Source organism: Bos mutus, chromosome 6 (assembly GCF_027580195.1).
Source record: "Bos mutus isolate GX-2022 chromosome 6, NWIPB_WYAK_1.1, whole genome shotgun sequence".
Classification (NCBI taxonomy): Eukaryota; Metazoa; Chordata; class Mammalia; order Artiodactyla; family Bovidae; genus Bos; species Bos mutus.
Window position 1 is genome coordinate 19,148,873 of NC_091622.1, and position 14,534 is coordinate 19,163,406.

Genomic DNA, 14,534 nt, shown 5'->3' on the forward strand with positions numbered 1-14,534 from the left:
TTTTGTAACCTTGGCAATATTGCCATTTTAGACAGATAATTCTTTTTTGTAAAGAGCTGTCCTGGGCTTTATAAGATGTGTACCAACATATCTGGCCTCTACCCACTAAATGCCAGTAGCATCCCCAGGATAATACAACTAAACATGCTTATAGGTATTACCAAATGTCCCCTGAGGGTCAGAATTGCCCCCAAATGGGAACCACACCTTTAGATAATTCAACAGATCGGAAAAGACTGAGAAAATCCAGAAATGATGAAGTGGCTTGGTCTGAAAAACGAAGATCCATGTGAAACAATGGAACAGAGTAGTAATCCATGCTTTTCAAAATTTAATGACCAGGTTATGATAAGGGCTCAGTGTTTGGCTTTTAAGTGAATTAACCCCAGATAATCAACTTGGAACTAACTTGCGCTGTAATTCCAAGCTGCTTTCAGCTTTCCTCATCCTGGAGCCCTGCAAAGCATTTTTAGTCAGCTGTCCCCGATACATGAATGTCCCTTTGTCTTCTAAAATGTGGGCTTTCTGGATCGCTGCCTCACTTATGTTTAAGTGTCCTCAATTATGACTTTCTTATTCTGAAGCCCCTGCTATTTATTAGACAAAGGAACATTTTGTACCAGGTTATCAAGTTTATTCTGTGCTCCAAAGTTTTGTTTAATGTCTTTTTGGGGGCTGTCTTCTAGCAGCATATCGTTAAGTCTTGCTTTTTTTTTTTTTAATCCAATCTGGGTGAGAAGCGGCTGCAACGCCGAGCGCCGAGCGGAGGAGGCAGGAACCCGAAGGCAAGCAGGAGCTGGGTGGGGACCATGGCCGGGACCACTGTCATGGCCGCGATCGCCGTCACCGAGGCAATGAAGTGCAAGATCCAGGTTCTGCAGCAGCAGGCCGATGATGCAGAGGAGAGGGCCAAGCGCCTCCAGCAGAAAGTGGATGGAGAAAGATGGGCCCGAGAACAGGCTGAGGCTGAAGTGGTCTCCTTAAACCGTAGGATCCAGCTGGTTGAAGAGGAGCTGAACCGAGCTCAAGAGCGCCTGGCCACTGCGCTGCAAAAGCTGGAGGAAGCTGAGAAAGCTGCTGATGAGAGCGAGAGAGTTATGAAGGTTATTGAAAACCAAGCCTTAAAAGATGAAGAAAAAATGGAACTCCAGGAAATCCAACTCAAAGAAGCTAAGCACATTGCAGAAGAGGCACACAGGAAGTATGAAGAGGTGGCTCGCAAGTTGGTGATTATTGAGGGAGACTTGGAGCGCACAGAGGAGCGAGCGGAGCTGGCAGAGTCCCATTGCCGAAAGATGGGTGAGCAAATCAGACTGATGGACCAGCACCTGAAGTGTCTGAGTGCTGCTGAAGAAAAGTACTCTCAAAAGGAAGACAAATATGAGGAAGAGATAAAGATTCTTACCGATAAACTCAAGGAGGCAGAGACTCGTGCTGAGTTTGCTGAGAAATCAGTAGCCAAGCTGGAAAAGACAATTGATGATTTGGAAGATAAACTGAAATGCACCAAAGAGGAGGACCTCTGTACACAAAGGATGCTGAACCAGACTCTGCTTGACCTGAATAAAATGTAGAGCACCCCAGCCCCGCCCTGCCGCTGCTCCTCCCTCTCACCCCGACTCCGACTCCACTGGGGCCAGCCTGCCCGAAGCTGACCTTTAAACGGAGGGCTGATCTTTAACTGGAAGGCTGCTTTCTCCTTTCGCCACCTCTCCCACCCCCCTACTCCTGTGTCCTTTTCGCCAAACAGTCTCTGCCTCTCCCCAGAGATTCCAGTTGGGCTAGAGGCTGAGCACCTTTGGGAACAACGTTTAAGGGAATGTGAGCACAATGCAAAGTGTCTTTAAAAGCATGTTGTGATGTACACATTTTGTAATTACCTTTTTTGTTCTTGATGTTACACCCATTTGTAAAAAAACATTCCAGATAATTCCGTAGAACTGAAGCAGCAGTCTAATCCCTTTCTCACTTTTGGAAGGTAACATTTCAGCTTAATGCATATTGCCTTCTCCAGAGAGAAAGGGAAAAGGTTTGGGCCTGCCTTACTGAGAGCCTAGCAGCCCAGAGAAAGGCTTCATTTGGGGAAACCTCATTGCCCTGTAAAAAGTACCTGCCAAAGCAGAAAGATGATTCCAGAAGGAGTTAGCCAAAAAAAAAAAAAAAAAATGCTGTTCAGGTTTTCAGCTTTACGGTATCTTTGGACACTTTTTTTTTTTTTTTTTTTCATCAGAAGTGACCAAACAATTAAGATGGTAAAACCTCTGAGACCAAATCCTTGTTCCAGCTCTACCCTGTTCCCAACTGCTCACAGAATGGATCATGTGCCCCTTATATTGAAGTGACAACTTATTTGCTCTCCTGCCTCCTTGAAAGAAAGGAAAGAAAATTATGTTTTGCCACTGATTTAGCCATATGAAACTCATCTCATCACCCTTTTCTGGGTCTGAAGCTGCTGTCTCTAAAAGTGCCATCTCACTGTGCTTTGTATCGGTTAGTGCTGGAGAAATCTTGAAAAGCGTATGTACAAAACTTGTAAATTTTTATATTTTGGAACTTTGCTTCTTTGGGGTTGAGGCAAACTGGTCACCCCTCTGCCTGTGAGAGCTCTCTACAGTCTGTGGGCTAGCAGTGTGCTGATCTTTTAAAGTTTCTTTCCCTACCCAATCCCCCTTTTTTGATGAGGTTTCAGTGAGGTCTGTTAGGGGTGCATCCTGCAGCTTAATTGGCTTAAAATGTCCTCTCCTTTGGTGTGGTCTCTTTGGGGACCAATTGGGAGAAAAAAACCCAATAGTGTAACTGTTTTGATACTGAAAATTGATAAATGTCTTTTTGAAATAACCAGTCCCTCCAAAATAAATAAATCCAATATGACAATCTCTTTATTTTTTTTTAATTTATTTATCTTAATTAGAGGCTAATTACAATATTGTATTGGTTTTGCCATACATCAGCATGAATCCGCCACGGTGTGCACATGTTCCCAATCCTGAAACCCCCCTCCCACCTCCCTCCCCGTACCATCCCTCTGGGTCATCCCAGTGCACCAGCCCCAAGCTTCCTGTATCCTGAATCGAACCTGGACTGGCAATTCGTTTCTTATATTATACATGTTTCAATGCCATTCTCCCAAAACATCCCCCCCCTCCACCATAGAGTCCAAAAGACTGTTCTATACATCTGTGTCTCTTTTGCTGTCTCCCATACAGGGTTATCAATACCATCTTTCTAAATTCCATATCTATGCATTAGTATACTGTATTGGTGTTTTTCTTTCTGGCTTACTTCACTCTGTATAATAGGCTCCAGTTTCATCCACCTCATTAGAACTGATTCAAATGTATTCTTTTTAATGGCTGAGTAATATTGCATTGTATATATGTACCACAGCTTTCTTATCCATTCATCTGCTGATGGACATCTAGGTTGTTTCCATGTCCTGGCTATTATAAACAGTGCTGCGATGAACACTGGGGTACACGTGTCTGTTTCAGTTCTGGTTTCCTCAGTGTGTATGCCCAGCAGTGGGATTGCTGGGTTGTATGGCATTTCTATTTCCAGGTTTTTAAGGAATCTCCACACTGTTCTCCATAGTGGCTGTACTAGTTTGCATTCCCACCAACAGTGTAAGAGAGTTCCCTTTTCTCCACATCCTCTCTAGCATTTATTGCTTGTAGACTTTTGGATCACAGCCATTCTGACTGGCGTGAAATGGTATCTTATTGTGGTTTTGATTTGCATTTCTCTGATAATGAGTGATGTTGAGCATCTTTTCATGTGTTTGTTAGCCATCTGTATGTCTTCTTTGGAGAAATGTCTAGTTCTTTGGCCCATTTTTTGAGTGGGTCATTTATTTTTCTGGAGTTGAGCTGTAGGAGTTGCTTGTATATTTTTGAGATTAGTTGTTTGTCAGTTGCTTAATTTGCTATTATTTTCTCCCATTCTGAAAGCTGTCTTTTCACCTTGCTTATAGTTTCCTTTGTTGTGCAGAAGCTTTTAATTTTAATTAGATCCCATTTGTTTATTTTTGCTTTTATTTCCAATATTCTGGAAGGTGGGTCATAGAGGATCCTGCTGTGATGTATGTCGGAGAGTGTTTTGCCTATGTTCTCCTCTAGGAGTTTTATAGTTTCTGGTCTTATGTTTAGATCTTTAATCCATTTTGAGTTTATTTTTGTGTATGGTGTTAGAAAGTGTTCTAGTTTCATTCTTTTACAAGTGGTTGACCAGTTTTCCCAGCACCACTTGTTAAAGAGATTGTCTTTAATCCGTTGTATATTCTTGCCTCCTTTGTCAAAGATAAGGTGTCCATAGGTGCATGGGTTTATCTCTGGGCTTTCTATTTTGTTCCATTGATCTGTATTTCTGTCTTTGTGCCAGTACTGTACTGTCTTGATGACTGTGGCTTTGCAGTAGAGCCTGAAGTCAGGCAGGTTGATTCCTCCAGTTCCATTCTTCTTTCTGAAGATTGCTTTGGCTATTTGAGGTTTTTTGTATTTCCATACAAATTGTGAAATTATTTGTTCTAGCTCTGTGAAAAATACTGTTGGTAGCTTGATAGGGATTGCATTGAATCTATAGATTGCTTTGGGTAGTATACTCATTTTCACTATATTGATTCTTCCAATCCATGAACATGGTATATTTCTCCATCTGTTAGTGTCCTCTTTGATTTCTTTCACCAGTGTTTTGTAGTTTTCTATATATAGGTCTTTAGTTTCTTTAGGTAGATATATTCCTAAGTATTTTATTCTTTTCGTTGCAATGTTGCTGCTGCTAAGTCGCTTCAGTCGTGTCCAACTCTGTGTGACCCCATAGATGGCAGCCCACTAGGCTCCTCTGTCCCTGGGATTCTCCAGGCAAGAATACTGGAGTGGACTGCCATTTCCTTCTCCAATGCATGTAAGTGAAAATGAAAGTGAAGTCGCTCAGTCGTGCCCGACTCTTAGCGACCCCATGGACTGCAGCCTACCAGGCTTCTTCATCCATGGGATTTTCCAGACAAGAGTACTGGAGTGGGGTGAATGTAATTGTTTCCTTAATTTCTGTTTCTATTTTCTCATTACTAGTGTATAGGAATGCAAGGATTTCTGTGTGTTGATTTTATATCCTGCAACTTTACTATATTCATTGATTAGCTCTAGTAATTTTCTGGTGGAGTCTTTAGGGTTTTCTATGTAGAGAACCATGTCATCTGCAAACAGTGAGAGTTTTACTTCTTTTCCAATTTGGATTCCTTTTATTTCTTTTTCTGCTCTGATTGCTGTGGCCAAAACTTCCAAAACTATGTTGAATAGTAGTGGTGAAAGTGGGCACCCTTGTCTTATTCCTGACTTTAGGGGAAATGCTTTCAATTTTTCACCATTGAGGATAATGTTTGCTGTGGGTTTGTCATACATAGCTTTTATTATGTTGAGGTATGTTCCTTCTATTCCTGATTTTTTTTTATCATAAATGGATATTGAATTTTGTCAAAGGCTTTCTCTGCATCTATTGAAATAATCATATGGCTTTTATTTTTCAATTTGTTAATGTGGTGTATTACATTGATTGATTTGCAGATATTGAAGAATCCTTGCATCCCTGGGATAAAGGCCACTTGGTCATGGTGTATGATCTTTTTAATGTATTGTTGGATTCTGATTGCTAGAATTTTGTTAAGGATTTTTGCATCTATGTTCATCAATGATATTGGCCTGTAGTTTTCTTTTTTCATGGGATCTTTGTCAGGTTTTGGTATTAGGATGATGGTGACCTCATAGAATGAGTTTGGAAGTTTCCCTTCCTCTGCAATTTTCTGGAAGAGTTTGAGTAGGATAGGTGTTAGCTCTTCTCTAAATTTTTGGTAGAATTCAGCTGTGAAGCCGTCTGGACCTGGGCTTTTGTTTGCTGGAAGATTTCTGATTAGTTTCAATTTCCGTGCTTGTGATGGGTTTGTTAAGATTTTCTATTTTTTCCTGGTTCAGTTTTGGAAAGTTGTACTTTTCTTAGAATTTGTCCATTTCTTCCACGTTGTCCATTTTATTGGCATATAATTGCTGATAGTAGTCTCTTAAGATCCTTTGTATTTGTGTGTTGTCTGTTGTGATCTCTCCATTTTCATTTCTAATTTTATTGATTTGATTTTTCTCCCTTTGTTTCTTGATGAGTCTGGCTAATGGTTTGTCAATTTTATTTATCCTTTGAAAGAACCAGCTTTTGGCTTTGTTGATTTTTGCTATGGTCTCTTTTGTTTCTTTTGCATTTATTTCTGCCCTAATTTTTAATATTTCTTTCCTTCTATGAACCCTGGGGTTCTTCATTTCTTCCTTTTCTAATTGCTTTAGGTGTAGAGTTAGGTTATTTATTTGACTTTTTCTTGTGTCTTGAGGTATGCCTGTATTGCTATGAACTTTCCCCTTAGCACTGCTTTTACAGTGTCCCATAGGTTTTGGATTGTTGTGTTTTCATTTTCATTCGTTTCTATGCATATTTTGATTTCTTTTTTTTATTTCTTCGTGATTTGTTGGTTATTCAGCAGCGTGTTTTCAGCCTCCATATGTTGGAGTTTTTAATAATTTTTCTCCTGTAATTGAGATCTAATCGTACTGCATTGTGGTCAGAAAAGATGCTTGGAATTATTTCAATTTTTTTGAATTTACCAAGGCTAGATTTATGGCCCAGGATGTGATCTATCCTGGAGAAGGTTCCGTGTGCGCTTGAGAAAAATGTGAAATTCATTGTTTTGGGGTGAAGTGTCCTAGAGATATCAATTAGGTCTAACTGGTCTATTGTATCATTTAAAGTTTGTGTTTCTTTGTTAATTTTCTGTTTAGTTGATCTATCCATAGGTGTGAATGGGGTATTAAAGTCTCCCACTATTATTCTGTTATTGTTAATATTCCCTTTCATACTTGTTAGCATTTGTCTTACATATTGTGGTGCTCCTATGTTGGGTGCATATATATTTATAATTGTTATATCTTCTTCTTGGATTGATCCTTTGATCATTATGTAGTGTCCTTCTTTGTCTCTTTTCACAGCCTTTGTTTTAAAGTCTATTTTATCTGATATGTGTATTACTACTCCTGCTTTCTTTTGGTCTCTATTTGCATGGAATATCTTTTTCCAGCCCTTCACTTTCAGTCTGTATGTGTCCCTTGTTTCAAGGTGGGTCTCTTGTAGACAACATATATAGGGGTCTTGTTTTTGTATCCATTCAGCCAGTCTTTGTCTTTTGGTTGGGGCATTCAACCCATTTACGTTTAAGGTAATTATTGGTAAGTATGATCCCGTTGCCATTTACTTTATTGTTTTGGGTTCGAGTTTATACACCGTTTTTGTGTCTCCTGTCTAGAGAATATCCTTTAGCATTTGTTGGAGAGCTGGTTTGGTGGTGCTGAATTCTCTCAGCTTTTGCTTGTCTGTAAAGCTTTTGATTTCTCCTTCATATTTGAATGAGATCCTTGCTGGGTACAGTAATCTGGGCTGTAGGTTATTTTCTTTCATCACTTTAAGTATGTCTTGCCATTGCCTCCTGGCCTGAAGAGTTTCTATTGAAAGATCAGCAGTTAGCCTTATGGGAATCCCCTTGTGTGTTATTTGTTGTTTTTCCCTTGCTGCTTTTAATATTTGTTCTTTGTGTTTGATCTTTGTTAATTTGATTAATATGTGTCTTGGGGTGTTTTGCCTTGGGTTTATCCTGTTTCAGACTCTCTGGGTTTCTTGGGTGATTATTTCCTTCCTCATTTTAGGGAAATTTTCAACTATTATCTCCTCAAGTATTTTCTTATGGTCTTTCTTTTTGTCTTCTTCTGGGACTCCTATGATTTGAATGTTGGAGTGTTTAATATTGTCCTGGAGGTCTCTGAGATTGTCCTCATTTCTTTTAATTCGTTTTTCTTTTTTCCTCTCTGATTCATTTATTTCTACCATTCTATCTTCTAATTCACTAATCCTATCTTCTGCTCCATTATTCTACTATTTGTTGCCTCCAGAGTGTTTTTGATCTCATTTATTGCATTATTCATTACATATTGACTCTTTATTTTTTCTAGGTCCTTGTTAAACTTTTCTTGTATTTTCTCAATCCTTGTCTCCAGGCTATTTGTGATTCCACTTTTATTTCAAGATTTTGGATCATTTTCACTATCATTATTTGGAATTCTTTATCAGGTAGATTCCCTATCTCTTCCTCTTTGGTTTGGTTTGGTGGGGATTTATCCTGTTCCTTTACCTGCTGGTATTCCTCTGTCTCTTCATCTTGTTTATATTACTGAGTTTGGGGTGGCCTTTCTGTATTCTGGCAGTTTGTGGAGTTCTCTTTATTATGGAGTTTCCTTGCTGTGGGTGGGTTTGTATCTGTGGCTTGTCAAGGTTTCTTGGTTAGGGAAGCTTGTGTCCGTGTTCTGGTGGGTGGAGCTGGATTTCTTCTCTCTGTAGTGCAATGAAGTGTCTAGTAACGAGTTATGATATGTCAATGGTTTTGGAGTAACTTTGGGCAGCCTGTATATTGAAGCTCAGGGCTGTGGTCCTGTGTTGCTGGAGAATTTGCGTGGTATGTCTTGCTCTGGAACTTGTTGGCCCTTGGGTGGTGCTTGGTTTCAGTGTAGGTATGGAGGGGTGTGATGAGCTCCTATCGATTAATATTCCTGGAGTCAGGTGTTCTCTGTTGTTCTCAGGATTTGGACTTAAGACTCCTGCTTCTGATTTTCAGTCTTATTTTTACAGTAGTCTCAAGACTTCTCCTTCTATACAACACCGTTGACAAAACATCTACATTAAAGATGAAAAGTTTTTCCACAGTGAGGGACACCCAGAGAGGTTCACAGAGTTACATGGAGAAGAGAAGAGGGAGGAGGGAGTTAGAGGTGACCCGAATGAGATGAGGTGGAATCAAAAGAGGAGAGAGCAAGCTAGCCAGTAATCACTTCCTTATGTGCACTCCACAGTCTGGACTGCTCGGAGATGTTCATGGAGTTATACAGAGAAGAGAAGAGGGAGGAAGGAGACAGAGGTGGCCAGGAGGATAAAAGGGGGGAATCAAAAGGAGTGAGACAGATCCAACCAGTAATCAGTTCCCTAAGTGTTCTCCACCATGTGGAACACACAGAGATTCAGAGAGTTGGGTAGAGAAGAGAAGGGGAAGGGAGGAGACAGAGGCGACCTGGTGGAGTAAAAGGAGAGTCCAAAGGGGAAGAGAGAAGTCAAGCCAGTAATCTCGCTCCCAAGTAAAAATGGGTACTGAAGATTGGGTTCTTAAAGGTACAAAATTGATAACAAATACCAGAAAGCAAAGATTAAAATTCTAGAGCAGAGGTTGGATTTTCAAAAATACAATATTAAAGAAAAGAAGAAAAAAAAACAAAGTCACAAAAGCTATTAAAATATATATATATGGGGGTACTCTTTCTGCCCCCTTCTGATGCCTATGTCAGAAGCTTTCTCTATCTCCTTTATACTTTAATAAAACTTTATTACACACACAAAAAATATATATATTGAAGTTTGCTTTAAAAAATGGTTTTTTTTTAAAGTAATAGTAGGTTATAAAAATGAAAATTAAAGCAGTAATAGAGGACTTAAAAATTGTTTAAAAAGTTAAAAAAAAAAAAGGAATGATCATAAAAATAGTAAAAATACATCTAGGATTTTCTCTGGTGGTGTTGTGGGCAGTGTGGGGTGAGTTCATTTTCAGATAGTTCCTTGGTCCAGCTTATATTTCTCAAGATCTATAGGCCCCATCCTATGTAGTTGGTACTAACTACAGGGTTTTAATCTATTGCACCCGTCACTTCCAAGGCGGTTCCCTCGGTTTTAGCTTCTTCTGTTTGCTGGTATCTTCAGTGTCTGATTTCCGCCCTGACACATAGTGGGTGGTGGTGGACACTTTTTTTAGGGTCACTTGTTTAGTCACGCTGTGGGGAGGGAGGGGTGCTGCAAACAAATAACACTGGCGTATGCTCGCAGTGCCTCAGCCACACTGGGCCTGTCCCCGCTCACAGCGTGTGCACCCTCCCTGCCCACACAGCTCAGGCTCTAGGTTGCTCCGCCGGAACCGTCCGAGGCCAGCCCTGGGCTGCATGCACCTCCCAGGTCTAAGCCGCTCAGGTTCAGGCTCTCCGGTAGTCCTCAGAGGTGCAGACTCCGTTGGGCCTGCGTTTTGTGCCCTTCCCAGCTCCGAGTAGCTCGGGTGATGAGATGTTTGGCAAGCGCAGTCACTGCAACTTAGCGCTTTTCCCATCCCTGCCACTCGGTTTTCTGGGTGTAGAACCGGCTCACCTTCTCAGGCGGATGATAACTGTCCAGAACCCCAGGAAGTCTTACCTGGAAGTACAACCCCAGGCTTGTAGTTAAGTAGATAATGTCTCTCTGGGGCTGTGATTGCCCCCTTTGGGCTCTGGCTGCCTGTCACAGGAGGGGGATGGTCTGCAGCCGGCTAGTTCTGTTTAGCCCATTGTTCTGTGCATGGGCCTGGCAGTGTCTTAGGGCTTTTCGCGTGGTAGCTATCCTACATTCTGGTTTGCTAGCCCAAATTATTTCGCTCTGATTAGCCTCGGGGCATTCAGGCCCAATCCTTACTCTAAGCGATGCAGCCCTCGCCTCCCTGCCCAGCCCCTGCTTGCTAGTGGCGGGTGCAGGCATCTGCGCTGCTTCTCTGCTGGGGGAGTTACCGTTGGGCTCGTAATCTCTGGGCTTTCATTATTTACTTATTTTTCCTCCCTATTATGTTGCCCTCTGTGCTTCCAAGGCTGGCCACAGACTCGACAGTGAGAGTGTTTCCTGGTGTTTGGAAACTTCTCTCTTTTTAAGACTCCCTTCCTGGGACAGAGCTCCGTCCCTCTCTCTTTTGTCTCTTTTTTGTCTTATATATTTTTCCTACCTCCTTTTGAAGACAATGGGCTGCTTTTCTGGGTGCCTGGTGTCCTCTGCCAGCATTCAGAAGCTGTTTTGTGGAATTTACTCAGCATTTAAATGTTCTTTTGATGAATTTGTGGGGGAGAAAGTGGTCTCCCCATCTTATTCCTCTGCCATCTTAGGACCACCTCTGACAATCTCTTTAAATGGGGTGTTTAGGCCCGTTTATACACAATATGATTGCTGTTAAAGTTCCCGTTTAAATCTATCAGCTTGCTCTTTGTTTTCTAGTTGTTTCATCTGTTTACTGTTCTTTCTCTTTTTTTTTCTACTACATTATTTGAAAATTTAAAAAATATTTTATAAGGTGAAACACACCTGACATAAACTACCCATTTTTGAAGTAAACAATTCAGTGGCATTTATTACACTTAAAGCATTGTGCAAACACGACCTCCAGTTGGTTCCAAAACATTTTAATCACCCAAAATAAATCCCTTACTATTAAGCAGTTACTCTCCATTCACCCTCTGGCAACCACAAATTTACTTTGTTTCTGTGGGTTTATCTATTCTGGATATTTCACATAAGTGGAATAATAGAATATGCAACCTTTGTGTCTGACTCCTTTTATTCAGCATAGTATTTTTGAGGTTTATCCACATTGGAGCATGTGGCATCACTTCATTCCATTTTGTGGCTGAATAATTGTCCATGAATTGATGCATAACTTGCCTATCTATTTATATATTAATCGACATATGGTTATTTCTATGTTTTGCCTATTGTGAATAGTGCTGCTATGAAAATTTGTATACAAGTATTTGTTTAAGTACCTGTTTTCAAAACTTTGGTCAGAGACCTAAGAGTGAAACTTCTGGGTCGTAGGTTAACTGTTTAACTTTGTGGGAAACAGTTTAGCAGTTTCTCAAGATGTCTGCACTGTTTTATATTCCCACCAGCAATATTCATTCCTCTACATCCTCACCAACACTGGTTACTTTCCATTTTCTTGAGTATCACCTACTTTGTGGGTATGAAGTGATGTCACATAGAGGTTTTAATTTGTATTTCCCTAATGATGAATTGTGATATTGTGATTTATAATAAATATATAGATACAGTCTTTGTCCTGTTTCTGGTGCAGAGCTTCTAAAACTCTTGAAATTTCCTAAGTAAGGTGAGCAATAAATGTTCTTTTTCTATGAGGTAATTTCTGGACACCCCCTAAGGATGGGTGTGGTTGTCAGGAGAACCAACCAAGTGATTAAAAAGTTGAAACTTTCAGTTCCACCTCCTGACCTCTGGAGAGAGGAGAGAGATTGGAGGTTGAAACAATTACCACTTGCCAATGATTTCATCAATCATGCCTGTGTGAGGAATGCTCTGTAAAACCACACAAGGTCAGGGTTTGGAAAGCGTTTTTGTTGGTGAGCACCCGCTGGACTGGAAGAAACACAAGCTGGAATCAAGATTGCCGGGAGAAATATCAATAACCTCAGATATGCAGATGACACCACCCTTATGGCAGAAAGTGAAGAGGAACTAAAAAGCCTCTTGATGAAAGTGAAAGTGGAGAGTGAAAAAGTTGGCTTAAAACTCAACATTCAGAAAATGAAGATCATGGCATCTGGTCCCACCACTTTATGGGAAATAGATGGGGAAGCAGTGGAAACAGTGTCAGACTTTATTTTTCTGGGCTCCAAAATCACTGCAGATGGTGACTGCAGCCATTAAATTAAAAGACGCTTACTCCTTGGAAGGAACATTATGACCAACCTAGCTAGCATATTCAAAAGCAGAGACATTACTTTGCCAACAAAGGTCCATCTAGTCAAGGCTATGGTTTTTCCTGTGGTCATGTATGGATGTGAGAGTTGGACTGTGAAGAAGGCTGAGCGCCGAAGAATTGATGCTTTTGAACTGTGGTGTTGGAGAAGACTCTTGAGAGTCCCTTGGACTGCAAGGAGATCCAACCAGTCCATTCTGAAGGAGATCAGCCCTGGGATTTCTTTGGAAGGAATGATGCTAAAGCTGAAACTCCAGTACTTTGGCCACCTCATGTGAAGAGTTGACTCATTGGAAAAGACTCTGATGCTGGGAGGGATTGGGGGCAGGAGGAGAATGGGACGACAGAGGATGAGATGGCTGGATGGCATCACTGACTTGATGGATGTGAGTCTCAGTGAACTCCTGGAGTTGGTGATGGACAGGGAGGCCTGGTGAGCTGTGATTCATGGGGTTGCAAAGAGTCAGACACGACTGAGTGACTGAACTGAACTGAACCATAGAGGTGCTGAGAATGGCACCTGAAGGAAAGGACATGGAAGCTCCCCAGCCCCTCCCTATACCTTCCCTCTGCATCCCACTGTTCCTGAGTTATATCCCCTTTTAAAACAAGCAATAATGTAAAATGTTTCTCTAAATTCAGTGAGCCACTCTAGCAAACTAATCAAATCCAAAGCAGGGTTGTAGGAATCTTCCATCTGTAGCTGATCAGTCAGAAGCACACGTGACAGCCTGGGCTTGCAACTAAGGTCAGAAGTGGGGACTTGGTTGGTAGTCTTGTGACACTGAATTCTTAACCTATGGCATCTGTTACTGTCTCCAGGTAAATTATGTGGATATTTAATATCAGAATTGAGTTGAATTCTTGAAAATCCTGCTGGTGTCCAAAAATTGTTTGGTGTGTGGGAAACAACCCTCCCTCCCCCAACCCGCATATACATACATTGGAAATTGAATCTTGGAACACCAAAAGACTAATTATGATGAGTATTTTTTCATGTGCTTATTGACCAGTTGAATAGAACTTTTTTTGAGAAATGTCTGTTCAAATTCTTTAACCATCTTTAGACTGGATTGTTTTGGTGAGTTGTGAAAATTCTTTACATATTCTGTTTACTAGACTCTTATGAGATATGCAGTTTGCAAATATTTTCTCCCATTTGATGGGTTGTATTTTCACTCTCTTAATTATGTCCTTTGCACAAAGTGTTTCAATTTTCATAAAATTCATTGTGCCCATTTTTTATTTTATTACTCATGCTTTTGGTGTCATAGCTAAGAATTCATTGCCAAATCTGAAGGTCATGATAATTTACCTGTATATTTTCTCCAAGTTTTATAGTATTAGCTCTCACATTCAGGCCATTGATCAGTTTTGAGTTAATGTTTGTATATAATATGAGGTATGGAGGCAATGTCATTCTTTTGCACGTGGATATCCTCTTGTCCCAGCTCTATCTGTGGCTGTCCTTTCCCCAGGGTTTATTTATGAACTCTTGATTTTCTTCCATTGATCCATGTGTATGTCTTTATACCAGTATCACAGTTTTTATTACTGTAGTTTTGCAGTAAGTTTTAAAAATGGGAAGTGTGAATCCTCCAATTTTGTCCTTCTTATTCAAGATTATTTTGGCCATTTGGGGTTCCTTGAAATTCCGTATCAATTTGAACATTGGTTTTGTTGGAGAAGACTCTTGAGAGTCCCTTGGACTGCAAGGAGATCCAACCAGTCCATTCTGAAGGAGATCAGCCCTGGGATTTCTTTGGAAAGAAAGATGCTAAAGCTGAAACTGCAGTACTTTGGCCACCTCATGCGAAGAGTTGACTCACTGGAGAAGACTCTGATGCTGGGAGGGATTGGGGGCAGGAGGAGAAGGGGACGACAGAGGATGAGATGGCTGGATGGCATCACT

At 40.8% G+C, this 14,534-nt stretch overlaps 1 protein-coding gene across 2 annotated transcripts; it reads left to right on the plus strand.

Moving 5' to 3' along the window:
* The first annotated feature begins 752 nt into the window (after positions 1-752).
* LOC102281851 (tropomyosin alpha-3 chain-like) lies at positions 753-2,866 on the plus strand. 2 transcript variants are annotated; one of them, XM_070372921.1, is made up of 2 exons: positions 780-959; positions 1,094-2,866. In XM_070372921.1, the coding sequence occupies exons 1-2, from the start codon at positions 892-894 to the stop codon at positions 1,572-1,574; spliced, it is 549 nt and encodes a 182-aa protein (XP_070229022.1). In that variant the 5' UTR covers positions 780-891; the 3' UTR covers positions 1,575-2,866. The 2 variants fall into 2 exon arrangements, with proteins under 2 accessions (XP_070229021.1, XP_070229022.1); XM_070372920.1 differs by having other exon boundaries at positions 753-2,866.
* The last annotated feature ends 11,668 nt before the right edge of the window (positions 2,867-14,534 follow it).